The sequence below is a fragment of the Nilaparvata lugens genome, chromosome 11 (genome assembly GCF_014356525.2).
Source record: "Nilaparvata lugens isolate BPH chromosome 11, ASM1435652v1, whole genome shotgun sequence".
In the NCBI taxonomy this organism is placed as follows: Eukaryota; Metazoa; Arthropoda; class Insecta; order Hemiptera; family Delphacidae; genus Nilaparvata; species Nilaparvata lugens.
The window spans coordinates 22006348-22021795 of record NC_052514.1 but is presented as its reverse complement, the minus strand read 5'-3'; the positions used below and the strand labels follow the sequence as shown (position 1 = coordinate 22021795).

Genomic DNA, 15448 nt, shown 5'->3' with positions numbered 1-15448 from the left:
GCATATTTGTAAAGTGTACCCTGATCATGTTGAAATGACTGAGCTTGATGATATATAATGATGTGCACCAGACTAAACTGTGGATTTTTGTTTTTAGGTGCACAACCCAGGCCCAGTACTGTTCCCCCAGAACCCAGCCGACGACACGACGGTGACCCCGGACCCCAACCAGACGTCGGGCGTGACGCCGCCTCCACCGCAGTTCATCCCTCCCAAGTCACACGAGTCGCTCAGGGATCAGATCTTCCGCCGACCGGAGACTCTGCCGCAGCCATCTCCCCAGCCACCCGCCATCTCACAGCTCACCTCCAACCTGCTCTACACTCCCGCCACCTTCGCCTACGTCCGCAAGTGAGCCGTCCACTATGCTGTCCAAACTAGGAAAACAATGGTCAGCAATCACAGTTTGCATCCTCTTTAACTCTTTCCGGACAGATCTCCTGTAAAACTTCCTGCATAGATTTTCTGTGGATCTTTTTGTACAGTTCTTCTGTAAATATTTCTTTACAGTTCTCAAGTTTTTCAATATCCATTTGCTTTTGAGTTTTATTTTTATTTTTAAAATTAACTCATTAATTTACAACAATATGGGAGCACACGAGAAAATACCAAGAATTGCTCCCCAACTAAGAAAATCACAATAATCGCAATACAAAGAAATTTAAATGATTTAGAGAAGAAAAAATACAAGAAAAACGTTTCTATATTAGTGAAAAAAATATTATAAGAAACCTCATATACTAAATACTAGATACTATACGACCACAAAATGAGGAACTGAGGTAAGAGAAAGTAATAAGAGAGGAATCATAAACCATGAATAACATTCTAGAACTACGGATGAGATGAATAATAACACAGCTAAGAAAAAACAAGTTACACGTAAATGCCACTCTATGTAAGTTGATGAGGTCTAGCAGGGGAAAAATCAGAGCGTAGTTCATCATAGCTGATGATGGTCGTATGGTGGTTCCCTTGAAAGTATTTTTGAAGATATTTTTTAATCCACAGAGTTAGGCGCATCCATCTCTCAACTCAGCATCTTTGTTGAAAGTGATACGAATTCAACTGCTCTTCAATTATTGTTCAACTCATTAAATATTATCTTGAGCGCATTTCACGAAATTTACATGAAAAATTTTATGACAATAATTTTTAAACAAAAATTTCAACGAGTCTTTTGAAGATAAGTTCCATGGTGTTATCCTGGGATATCATTCAAATCTGAGTAGCACCAAAATGAAAAGAAGAAGCCGAGTTACATAAGGAATAAAGAAACTCGTTATCAGTTGTCCTTATCGAACATTCCTGAGATCATTTAATTTTCAAGAGTAAAAACGTGAAACTGTTCCTGACCAATCAAACAACTGCTTGCTTTGCTAACAAGATGGCGTAATGCAGCTCAACTTCAATCAGCTGCATTCCAACTTTTCCTATATGATTTCACGGTGCAGTAACTACACCGATCATCAACTGTTTTTGTGGCAATTTAATGAGACAATCCATGCACTCGTCTTATTGAGAACTATTTCATGCTTGACCTCACTCCAAGCATGAAGTAAAAGGCGATCATAATGAATTGAGACGAAATCGCTATTACTGTGTCAGTTATGTATTCCGAATTAGAAGACAATCTCGAGATAATCACGATGTCGCTTGATTCAAATGGAAATGATCAATAGTATTGTTGTCAATTGTTTTTCAAAGTTTACCATAGTGAGGTCAAAGTTATAATGACAGTGGAGAAAGATAGGGAACAGCGTTGCTGATTCTCTGCCTACCACTGCTTTCTATAGAGGATTGCTGAAAATGGTTTATCTGATGTAATAAAATGTAATATTAACTGTTCATTCTTGTTAAAAATAATCATTCATATTTTACTCGCCAAGAAAATATATTTTTCAATGATTAAATAATAAATTTCATTATTGAGATCAAATATTTTGTTAATGAATCATTCTATTTGTATATTGTTGAAAACGAGATTGTAACGTAGCTGAGTTGGGAAAGGATAGCGGTACCTGCTTTGTCGAATGATAGATAAGGATAGCACCACCAATGTTAATCAAATACTGCCATTATAACGTAGACCTCACTATAGTTGTTGATGAAGTTGGTGATAGTTGATTTGTTATTATCAGTAGTTGATTCTATACTACTAGGCCAGACGATTCACAAGTGTAGAAACTATAATATTATAGAAGAACGGACGAATTAGAACGTCTTTATGTTTCTTATAATCGCTTTTTTATTACATCGAATTCACTTTATGATGATGTTTCTCACTTCTTTTCCAGGTGCTGATGAACCAGTGAAGATCTCATCATTTTTTCATCAGAACTAACAGTGCCAGTCCATTGATGCTATACAACGTTCCATTGCAATCTAATCACGAAAGGTTTATGATTTCCTTATAATATTTCCCTCCACAAGGGAAAATCTCTTCTTCGAATATGTTGTGAAGTCTAATAATGAGAAATTATTCAATAAAAAAATGTTACAACTTATAATAACATTACCGTATAGCATGTTTGCTGTGAGACAACAATGGTTCCGTGACCACAACATGAGAAAGTACCTACTTTGTGATGATAGATACTTCATTAGCGTTAATTATGAGGATAACTAGTGGATCATTCATTTTCCCTTGTGAAGTCACAGATAGAATATTCATTGTAAAAAGAATTTATGTAATTAATATTACTAGTTGCAATCGCTATGAATTGAGGAGTACTCAATAAGTTCAACTTCATGGAAACATTAATCAAATCTTGATTACAAGTTTCAATTCTTGTGAGAACTGTTTTAAGTTACCGTACCGGTATAGGCTACATATGCTGAGTTGCTGAGGGACTCAATCAAGCATTCTTCATTGAATGTTGTCTTGTCAAGAAAAAGCAAACTACTAAAAAAACAACCTACAACTGGTATTCGATTATTTCGATTTAAATTCCAATTTTCAACTTCACAATTAGGTAGCTTTAAAAATAAGTCTTTTACAAGAATTTGCCTAGAATATCTTACTTTCAATTAAAGTTTGGAATCTTTTCCATTATTTCACTAAGTATGCTCATTGTTGAGAAATATAATTGTTAATATCAATGTTCACATTATACAATTTGGATAAATTGAAATAGTTATTATCAATGTGATTGACACTAGTTTAAAGAATCCCTTATCTTCACCTCTGGGAGTTGAAAAATATTGTTAGTACGGTATGAAAAACAATGCCTCGATTCCTTTAAAATAGCAAATGTTAAGTTGAAAGGAGTCATAAGTTTGGACCCACTACTTTAGTTCCAGAATAACAGTTTAGCCTACTATGACAAAATAATCTGGAAGTAGAATAGAATAACAGTGATGCTTCTCGAGAGGAATAAATAACAGATAAAATATATAGGACTTTTGAATTGGTGATAGCTGGATAGCTATTATCGCAAAGCTATCATATAAGAGCAACATATTATAAGCATAACTTATTTCCATATTAAGATGTAGTCTAGGTTATATTATGGATAATTTACTCCTAACTGTATTCAGTTTTTCGACATAGTTGGTAGCATTTTGGCTCTCTATAAACTATGCTCATAATGATTGAGAATAAGTGCTTGTATGGTAATTGAATGAATATTATCAATACAAACAGGAAGTTTTGAAGTGGTTGAGCTTGATAGGTGCAATACTAGATAGATAAGTTCGATAAGTAAGTTGAGATAAGTAAGAAAGTGATTTAAAGTTCCGTTTGCCTTAAGAATGAAATGACTGAAATGACACAGTTGCCCGCTACTCATTAATCATTGTTTCATTTTTATTTTCTAGTTAGACTTAGTTCAGCTTTTGTATGATATTTTATGTCTTTATAAATTGTATAATATTTTGTGAATAGAATATTATTTTTACCAACTCGACTGTTTCAATATCCTCCAATCCCCGATTTATATTATTTTTTCACATTTCTGATAAAAAGTGACCATTATAATATTATGACCATAACGTAAGACATAGTTATGTTGTACGTTCAATGAGACTCTTGATTCAAATAAGGAATTAAAAATTATGTTTTGTGACTCATTTCATTGAGGGGACTTGGCTAATAATAATAATGATTTTCGAGTTGAAAAAGTCGCTCTCCGATGGTTTGGATGGTGTGGAAGCTGAAGCTCTACTTATGTAGCATCTTCAACGTTCCCATTACCTATCCACAAATCTGGGTATATGTGCCCAATTAGCACCCTCAGAAATAACTGAATATATAAATATCAACTGAGAGTTGCATTGGAAATAAATAATTTACAATTAAATGAAAAATGAAAGTACCGATACTGTAGTACCATATACTGGTACTTGACTAGAAAAAATACATATTTCTCTGCTCAACGCTGTACCGTACTACTGTTGTGAATTATTTATTTACAAATATAAGGTGCAATATTGAGATCAATGATTATCATTAAGACACATTAGATTCAAACTATCAATAACCAGACCTACTAGACATAATAAGGTGTATTACAGACATAATATCAATGTTATAAGCACTATTAGTTCCATATCAGTCTCTATTACTGCTGATAATAAAGTAGCGGAAGTATTAATTTCCTGTAACCCCTGGCCATTCTTGACTAATAACATATTAATGTCTTGCCTCTCTGTCCAGCATCCACATTCGAAAACAAGTTAGTGGATCCACACGCACTTTCCTATGAAGAATCCAATTTGCCTGCAGAGGGAATTGTTTTGCAGCCAAGCTCATATAATATTGCACTAGAAAGACGGGTTTTGCTTTTTAATGTCGTGGTCGTCTCTCGAAAAAAGATCCTCATATGAGACAATAAAATTCAGTGAGAGGCCCAAGTTAGTATTGATAGCCTTTCTTCCTCATTCCATCAGAATGTATTACAGGTATTCATTCTCAACAGTAATCTCTCTTTGTATCTTCAGGTATTATTTCCTGGATAGATTTAGTGCGTGCAAGATTCCAGAATATATTGAAGAATGTTCGATACCGTAATATCGATCAAGGACAATATTAGTTCACATCAGACAATTTTTTAGAAATATACTTGTACAAATTAGACTTTTGTTTTAATTACTGGGGCAAGCCAAGCAATAAATGATTGTATGATAGAATCCAGTTGAATAAAATATTAAGAAGTGATGATATACCATTTATATTTCTTCCAGAACTCACTTAACCGATTTCCGATTTATTTATTCGAAATCATTTTGGAAGAGATTGTGTGATAAAGTTCCACATTCTAATTCAGTTTCAGCATAGGACACTTTCGTGGAAAATGATTTAATGAAAGCTCGTTTCTCGTATAGAAATAGAAACTGGATGCACTATAGTATTCATTTTATTATTGTACAAAGAGGAGAATAATACATTATACGGATGACGGCTGACATGATAAACGGTATGGATGTTTGCTACTTCAACTTCAACTCCTCTTGGTCGTGGGTTCGAGTCCTGCTCAGAGGCATAAATATTTGACAATACATCGTCATCCTCTCATCACATCACCCACACACAGTGTGTATAACTCATGTAGGCATAAACCAGCAAGCATTAATGAGATATGTAACATGAATACATTGTTATTGTACTCCACTCAGGAAATTTTCGGTTTTGAAAACAAACGATTCGAAGGTGAAGAGAAAGTAGAATGAATAATATTTTTTCACCGATTCCAATAATACTTTAGCTAGAGAGGATAAAAACATTTGAGAGAGCAAACGGATGTGTTTGAAATTTTCTGGAACAAAACTATAAAGATATTCTCTCTACTGTTTGAAAGGAATTTCATTTATCTCACAGATTATTCAAAAAAAGGTTTAGTATTGAGCTTCTACATCTCCACATAGAACCATAGAGAGAAGATATAGTACAGTATATAGCTTAATATTATATGCTTTGTTTTGTCTGATAGAACAAACTTTTGAGCTGAAAATGAAATAGTGAATGTTTAAAAAGCCAATTGTTGAATAATACATTTCTTTTATTATTTCTCTATTATCACAGAGGAATAATTTCAAGAATAATCTTCAGACATTTTATTCTTCTACATATCAGCTTCCATGTTTCTAAAAGATATTAGAGATCTATAGGAAAATATTAAGTTATATTATTCCGGTGTCTCTCTAGGTGTTCGGAGTCCTTCCGACTATCCAAAGCAACAGAATGAAAGTGCAATGAAATGATACAGTGTAACAATATAGAAGTGCCTGTTTCGTACCTCCAACCATTCAATCTGTTGCGCACTAAAAACAATTATTATTATTCAAATCGGAGAAAGTGGACGTCCAGCAACAAACGAAACTCGAAGCCGACCAGAAGTTTTTGACCATCACGTGCCTCCTCAGTCCTCAGTCTTCATCCAATTAGTATTAGTTAGCTGCCAACCTGAAACTACAATCTCTTGCAATAATGTGATGTGATTTCATTAACGGTATCACAGCGTAGCAGCGGTGAATATCACCTCTAACTGTCTCAATCAGTAAAATAGGAAGCATATTCATGCTGTTTATAAAGGATGTTGCCAGTTTGCAGTGAATCTGACCATAGTAATACGATTATCACATCATACGAGGAGATTGAGGTGATAGAAAGAACATCGAATCCATCACTTTCACGAAACATACAATTAGGAAACTATGCAGCACGTTCAATTCCGGATCAATGAAATTACTACTAACTAGACAGAATTGAGATAATAGTTTCCTTGAAGAAGTTTTTCGATAGAGATTGAGAGCTAGCATCATTTAGTCAGTCAGAGCCGTGTTGTAAATGTTTGATAAATGAGTCCATATTGGAATAAATTAGATATGATATTGATTGAGATTGTATAAACTGAAAATTGGTGTTAATTTGGAAAGTGTGATGTAAGGCAATAAAATCGTTCCAGATAGCCGGTGATACACGCTACTGAATTCGAATATATCCTGTTTTGAACCATCATAGTTTTGATTTTGGTAAAAGTTGCGTGCATAAAAAGAGGTCACAATAGCCCTGAGATTGAATTGATGGTTTTATTCCTCATACATCACAGACAAACACTTTGAGCTCCTACTTCTGAGAAGTAGTGAATTTTTTAATCGAGAATTAGTGGTCATATCCTTCTGAAAAATTGAAAATATCCTACTGAACAGATTAGGCCCACCAGATGTGAAATGATAGAAGTAAGAGATTCGCTCTCTTATCTGGAGAATTAATGAACATTTAACAATTCATCAAATTTATGGATTCAAACGTTACTCTTGAATATTCTGAAATGACTCCTATTTCACTCAACAAACTTCATATCTTATTGCAATAATTGGAACTCATCAGTTCTTTTACTGATTGGAAACACATTTTGCAGATAGAATTTTCAAAGGTAAAATTATATTTTGAAATAGACCAATAAAGGTAATTTTAAGAACATTAATAAAGCTTGGAACATCAGTTTTCCTTCCCTCGGACACCTCACAGACCACATCCAGGGCTTTTGTTGACTATTTTTCGGGAACCAATGATCTAGTATTTTCTGCACCTTGCAATGTATTATGTACAGTAGTGTCCATATTCACAACGATAGATTCTTATTCAATCGTATTTTTTAATCTAATTTAATAGATCTGACCTAAAAAACGAGTTTCAAAATATTTTCTGTTGAGGTATCTGCCGTCAGTAGGCCTACACATTGAATGCAATTGATATAGCCCATAGAAGGTGAATCCAATGGAATTATGTTCACTGTTCAATTGAAGAGATTGGCAGTCTATGCTCATGAAAATTGTGGGACAATCTATCTAGAAAATAAGTACCGTAGGCTATCGGTACTTAGGTATGAAAATAGTTTAATCTGAAAGAACCATAGCTCGTATATAACTATAGGAATAATCATCAGAGAATGAAAATGATATTTTTTTTTAAACTACCGTACTCAATTTTGTAACTATTATAACTTTCAGTTCCTGAAGGCCTATTGGTACGGTACGGAACCTTATCATGAATATAATTTTATGAGTAAATTGTAGAATAGGACTAAAAGGTTCCGGTACGAAGTACGGAACCTGTGGTACGGGGCTAGAATTTTAATTTTTTAAATTCTAACTCCTCAAAACTTATTTTTAGAGTAATTTCAAAGCTTTTGGTTGTGCATTTTTACCATCATTGTTCCATATTTTCATTGAGAATCTAAAATTATTTACTTAATGATAATCAGGCCAAGACTACACACGAATACAGCCTCAGCAAAAATATATATTGCCACTAATCTATATGGGATAGAGCGCTACCTGATCTCATATTGTAGAGCACAAAAATACGCCCAGAGGGATTTTGAATTATACATCTAAACTAAATGGTAACAATCGGAAGATAATGTTGATCAAAAACTAAAATTCATCAAGATTGATCTTCTCTTTAAATTTCACTCATTTTTGAAAAATCATAACTCAGTATTCATTAGAGATAGAGAGTTCCGAATGATCTTATTTTAATCAGAATTTTTTAATCTAAAGAAAAGGCTAGAGCAAATCTTTCTATCCGATTAACGGATTTGGCGGAAATAGCTGAAAACTGGAAAATGAACCGGAAATACGAGGTTTTTTGGCCACTCTGTATCTAGCGCAAAACTCTGTATCCAAATAATATATCAAAAATCAGAGCTACAATAAATATTGCAAGGACCAATGTATATTTATAATGATTGGACTATTTCCAATTCTCCTACTTGCAGTTGCCTGATGGTTGATATGTTTCCTCAACTATAGTAGCTTTATCCAGTTGAGATATTATGTCAAAATAAGCGTAGTGTGGGCCTAGGCAGTGTCGAACTTTTCAGTTCTTCTTCACAATAATCTGTCAGCTCAAGAACTGATTTTATCCAACCTATTACAGCGGATGTACCGGTACCTGTGTGACACGACGAAAAATGCAATGAACGATAACCATGTCATTGTGCAACGCATGTCTAGCCACTAGTCGTCTTAGTGACAGTGTGCTGCGAACAACGACACCATCCAAATTCAATTAGCGTGAACGCTTCGCTGCATGTGAGTTGCTCCAACAAAACGACATACTACAGTCACATTCACTTTAATCTGTCAGTGTTGCTTTAATTATAGCATCGATGCTTCCCATCCAACAAATCGTGACAGTCTCAAAAGTGAATCCAACTACGTACACGACGCTACTGTTGTTCCTTTACCGGCGGCTCCACACTTTCATTCCCACACCCGGCGGCTCCACTCTTTCATTCCCACACCGGTCCCATTATATTTTGCCATCATCCTGTTACATTTCCACCGACTCGGAAATCGGCGCACAATAGTAGTACAGTAGTTAACAACAATGCGAGTAGGTACCTAACCTAATATAACCAACCCAGTCCACCAAATGATGACAAAAGAGGAAACCCGGCAGTAATAGTTGGGCCACTGGACAGTTACAGCAGCAGCAGATTGATCCAATTTTGATCAGATGTGAACTGAACGGGCAATTTGAGTCGACTAATGGACCCACAAGTGTAACACGGCAACAAGTGTGTTACAAAAAAATCTGCCAGGATTTTGCTAAGCGATACACACATTAACATTTCCGATTGTTGAAGGAATATGACTTAATTAGGCTACATGGAAATTCAGCAATGTATTTTGCCAATCGACACACTATCACTTCCGTTTATTATTTCTAATATCAGATCTATGGTTTAAAACTCAGAAATAATGTTGGCTCACTTCTCTAATCGACACAGGCCTACATTAGAGCATCCGATTATAGGTAGCAGTATAGCATATTATTGCCATTAATCGGGTAGAGCAGGAAGGGTTACAATAGCTACACAAGCTTCCATTACGGTATATCTTTGTTCCACTAGATCGGAGCTGCAATTTCCTAACTCTAACTCATATTATTTATGATAAGATACGATACTCTCATTTTATAGAGAAAAGATTCATTACTGTCCGTGTATTAAATAAATTCATGGGCGCATTCAATTTAATTTTAGTAGTTGTCATGGAAGTTTCATAATTAAAAATGTATTTATATATATCACTGTCCTGTAATATACTTCTATTAATGATTCACCACATTAATTATCTGTTTTACTTGAACATTCTCTTTCTACTATGAGTAGCCTACCATATAAATAGTAAAGACTATAGACAAAATAGAAAATAGTACGGTATAGACAGTATAAATAGTAAAGTTATGTAACTAATGATTCATTATGAATTGGATTTTTACAAGCTTTTAAAAATATAGTGTTGGAGAATGAAGGGTTTGAATTTAGTGGAGATGTGACGAATTTTTTCATCTGCAGTCACTTTCTTAGAAAAATCTCTATTACAAGTTGATAGAACGTGTACTAACTTACTACAATATATAGGAAATTGCTGCAAATAAGTGATATTATCAATAGGAAAAAGAGTATTTCGTTAAATAGTTATGATTTGTTCATTAGCATTTAAACAAATACAATCCCTCATTTATTATCACCTATTACACAAGACTTAAATTCCTCATTTTTCAATTCCAGAAAATCCTTCTTTGCCGTGAGATTGACTATACTTCAACAATTTATTGGCTTCCTTCTGTAAATTTTTTGGTAAATAATAGGTAAAATTATTCTCTTTAGCATTTTTAATTTGAATTGGGGTCTATATGTTATTTTGTACTTGACAAGAATTGGAATAAAATAAGACAACTGCAACTCGCACTGCCAAAACACAAGGCTTCATGGATCTTATGTTGAGAGTACCGAAATTACTTGATCATATTTTATTGATCATGTTATACTGTCTCTTTTAATTATATACTCTAGCAATTGATGATGCAATTTTGTATTTTAAATTTTTTTGACAATAAATCCAATACAAATATGAGAATGTATTGAGTTGCATCAATAAACTAATCCTACCAAGTAATTGCCTTGGAAAAATAGTAAATTTGAAATAATTGTAAGATTCAAATGAGAAAATGTTCAATATTTTCGGTTCGATTCCTACTTATTAGAATGATTAAAGAGGATGAGATGAGAGCATTCTTATCAGAGAACACTCTTGATTTCAAGTAATGATGTAATCAAGTATAAATACCGTACTGTCTAATTATAAGTTCACCTGTCATTGCATTGTAGAATAATGATTTACAATATAGCAGAGCTCTGAAAGTTGAATACAGGTTTAAGGCGTGTCTTAAATCGATAAGTGAGTTATCAAATCTTTTTTATGGAATTCATCAATGAAATTCATCGATGCTACTAATTATGCGAACTTGAACACTTATAATGCTTGATTTTTGGAAATAAAGATGTTGAAGTATGTCAATTTCATCTGCTTTTCAATTTCAATTTATAACCTATGGAGAACACAAATTAAAAAAAATTGTAACTGCTTCTATGAGATGTATTTATTTGTTTGTTTATTTATTTGAATAATAATAAAGAAAGAATTAAAATAAATACTTGATTGTCAAGGATCTGTGGATGGACAGTTATAATTAAAAAATAAAACTATCAATGTGGTTTTTATTGTTTTATTCATAACACTGATAAAATATAAAAATATTTGACAATCAGACATCAAAATTCAAGAAACGCTCAGTACATTCATTTGAAATTCCTTCAACCTATTTATTACATTAAAACCTTTTTAAATCCAGCATATTTGATAGAAATCAAAGCAATACAATATTATTTTATGCAGATACAATATATATTTTAGCGATGTATGATTTCTATATTTAATGCATCCTGAATTTTCTTGCTTTATTACAAAGAAAATTTTTGTATTCATTCATACAATATTTTTCATTCCATTATCACCTTTACTTACTGAAACTAAAGTTGAAATTTTTCAAAAATATCAGTAACAGAATTCATGAGTGAAATATATCGTCCAGTGATTGGAATACTGATCAATTGGAATGCTTAATCAAGTTGTGAGAGAACTATTCATTACTCTTTATAATATTATGATGCAGTCGTGTATTTAGAATAATATCGATGTTGCGACAAAATTGAGAGACATAATTCTACTAATAATAATTGAAAATAATAACTAATAAGATTCGAGAACAATATCTATGGTAGATAGATTATTGAATCATCACCTTTTGATAAAAAGACTTATTTATGGAGTTGTGCAACTCATTATAATGGATGGCTTTTTCATTTCCATAATGTCATAGTACAACTCCACACCTTCAAGTTTCAACATTCTTCTTAACATTTAAAAAACAATTTAAACTATTATTAACATAAATGCATAGGTATAAGATACATAATAAGTGAAAAGAAGAGTAGGAGTAACATTTGATCACTTGATAAATTATAAAGATGATGTTCAAATTTGTGGAATACATGACTATTGATGGAAGAAAAAGTGACTAAGCCCGTAGCATTCTCGATCCATATAAACATAGAAAAATTCAATCATTCATTCCGTTCCCATTAAAGCTATATCAGAATATTACTGAATATCGCTCAGTGTTAACTAGATGACAAATAATATAGTTGCAGTTCTCAGGAACGGGGCCAGCCCGAGAGTTGTATGAAGATTGATATGAGCATGACTAATGCTGCAATGATCATTCCACTGATGATGAGTTGTGAGTTGAAAGTGGGTTTTTGCGACCCATTGTCCCCAGATAACGATGCGTTTCTGGTCAATTCGTAAAATTGGTTCGGATCTGCAAAGAATAGATAACAGTTGAACAACAATGGAGAATTTCAACCAATCAGGATAAGATAAAGGTCCGTTTTCAAGTACAAGTGGCTTAACTTGCTTTAGTTGCAGCTTCAACTGCGGTTGAGTGAAGTTATTGCACTGTCCTCGAGACACTGATCATTGGTTCAAATGGCATTGATTACGTTCAAAATGTACTTAATACCTCGGTTTTATTTTCTTCAAAAGTTACAAATTGAAAGGAGTATTTTGTCTTGACAGCTGACAAATATTCAATTTATTCAGCGTTTTCTATAACTTACAGTACATAGAAGAAGACGGTAGAGGCCACGCGCATGTTTGGACATAATCTCAAGTGTTTCTGATTTTTCACATTCATCTGCTCAACAGCTTATGAGAGCCTCTCTGAAGCCTCGGTTGGTGAAGGTGATGTCATTCACTTACTCGGCTACTGAGCATTCATTTCATAATTCCACGGAGTGATCCGTGATCTAGAGGATAGAGTACAGCAGCAGCCTAAAGATCCCCGGTTCAAACCCGCTCATCACCAAAAGTTTTTAAACAGGTCACTCCCGTGTTATCGGATGGACACGTTAAATTATCGGTCCCGGCTGATGTATGACAGTCGCAAGGCCCATGACGGCTTAAATCATACATTCAGGCGAGGTGAAACTTCTGTCAGGAACTCCCCACCAATAAAACCATACGAATACTATTATTATAATTCATACCATCTACTTCACATTCTGTCTACATACCGTAGGATCTCTCAAAAACAATTTAATACTTTTGCGCGTGGATTTTTCAATTTCTCAACTACTCAAGTTATGAACGTTCAACTTACCAGACTGCCCTTCAAAATCCTTCAAAAGTGATGACTCAGCCAATTTCAAGCCGAGAAGAAGCTGCAGAGAGTCCAGAGTTTCAGACGCGTCTTCACCGGGGAACAAGTAGTCGCTCAGGGCCACTTTGCAATATGGCAATGGAATGAGAACTCTCCGTGGCGGCTCATGGAGTACAACACGTTCTAGAGCATTAATAAAAAATGAATCAATAAATACACAAATTATTGAATATCAATAATGAATTCATAAATAACTGGACTGATAATGAGCAGCGCAAAGCAACGCTTGCTTTGTTAGTTCATTATTTGTTAAAACAATGTGACTTTTAGCAAAACCTCATGATTTATAATGGTGTCATGACTTTTAAAAACAAGTACATCATTCAATCAAATATATTATATTTAATACTGAGTCCTCCAGGATGAAGAGCTAGCTAATTTCAGGTTAGTAAAATTTATATATATATATACTATAGTTCAGTCGATTAGATTGAGCAAACTGTGGTTGCAAAGCTATAGCCTTCTGAGATATGCCAGCTCGAAGGATTGAATCTGTTTACAACATTCACCTCAAGCCCAGAACTGAATCAATCAAACTGCTCCGCAAGAGAAGATTAAAGTGATCGATTTATTGAAGTCAACTTGGAATTGCAAGCAGGTTGAATCCTGAGAAGATGTGTAAATAGAATAATGAAAACATTTTTATTGGTTTTGATTTTTTCAAAAGTAACATTACCATCAGGTGATCCAACTTCATCATCAACAAGTGTATCCCAGTGCATTTCTAATCTGGATGAGAGTGATCTCATGATATCTTCTTTGATCGCCTGTAAAAAATATAATTAATAGCTCAGTTCGAGAAAAATATTCTATTGAAAATGTACAAATACATACATCCATATGGTAGCATGTAGGAAATATGAATAATTTTCTTGAGTTTATATTACTCTAACCGTGAAGTACACATATTGATCGAAATATTCATTGGGACTGTAATTCTACTCATATAATTCAACTCATAGTTGAAACAGATCGCAGTATTGTTGAATTAGGATACATTCTTCTAATAATCACACAATTTGATCGCTGAAGAGTCATAAAAAGAAAGGATTTCCTGAGAATATTCACTTACTTAATCCTCTACGTTCCTAGTGGAACATAGGGCATCAACAGCAAGCCTCCATCTCACACGGTTCTGAGCTAGAACCTTCATCTCTCGCCATTCCTTTCCCGCATCCTTCAGTTCCTTGGGCACACCTCTTCTCCATGTATCACGGGGTCGTCCCCTTCTCCTTCTGCCAGCAGGGTTCCATTGCAAAGCCTTTCTTTGAATGTCAGCCGGTGGTCTGCGTCTGCGCAGTGTGTGTGCGATCCATCCATCCCCACTTCCTCCTCCGGATGGTAATGTGCAGGGGCTCTTGGTTGGTCTTCTGCAACAGTTCTGCATTGGACATTCTATTGGGCCACCATATCTGGAGAATCCTTCGAAAACATTTATTGGCGAATACTCCTGGTAGCGCTCTTTGAAACTTTCCAAGTTTCACTACCATACAGCAAAACACTTTTAATGTTTGAGTTGTATATTCTAATTTTATTGTTCAGACTTATCTGGTTTGACTGCCACACTTTGTTCAGACTACTGAAAACTTGCTGTGCCTTGCCTATTCGTGTTTTCATGTCTTCCTCTGTCCCACCAGTTTCAGTTACCACACTACCTAAATAGCAGAATTCATAATTACTTTCTCTAGCACTGTCTGTCCAAGGATGATAGTTCTTTGTTCTGCAATATTTACAAACATCACCTCAGTCTTTTTCTTATTTATTTTCAGTCCAATGCTATCTGCCTCTTCTTCAAGTTGTGAGGTCTTCTCTTGTAAGCGTTGGTGACTTTCAGAAATCGAGCACACATCATCTGCAAACTCCAGGTCC

The 15448-nt window shown here is 34.3% G+C and overlaps 2 protein-coding genes across 2 annotated transcripts in view; one reads left to right on the top strand and one right to left on the bottom strand.

The window, feature by feature from the left end:
* Positions 1–97: 97 nt before the first annotated feature.
* Positions 98–3903, top strand: LOC111048356 (pre-mRNA-splicing ATP-dependent RNA helicase prp28; the record flags this gene model as incomplete). The annotated part of the gene is given in 2 exon segments (XM_039437848.1): positions 98–391; positions 2298–3903. A coding segment is annotated over 1 exon segment (258 nt), but the record flags the coding sequence as incomplete, so codon positions are not given.
* Positions 3904–11508: 7605 nt separating this feature from the next.
* The window catches only part of LOC111048357, a 43493-nt gene continuing 39553 nt past the window's right edge, over positions 11509–15448 (bottom strand). The window contains exons 7-10 of the mRNA XM_039438220.1: positions 14709–15048; positions 14256–14346; positions 13520–13702; positions 11509–12679 (exon numbers count right to left, since the gene is read on the bottom strand). Coding sequence (XP_039294154.1) covers positions 12513–12679; positions 13520–13702; positions 14256–14346; positions 14709–15048 — 781 coding nt within the window. The 3' untranslated portion in view covers positions 11509–12512. The remainder of the gene's footprint in view (positions 12680–13519; positions 13703–14255; positions 14347–14708; positions 15049–15448) is intronic.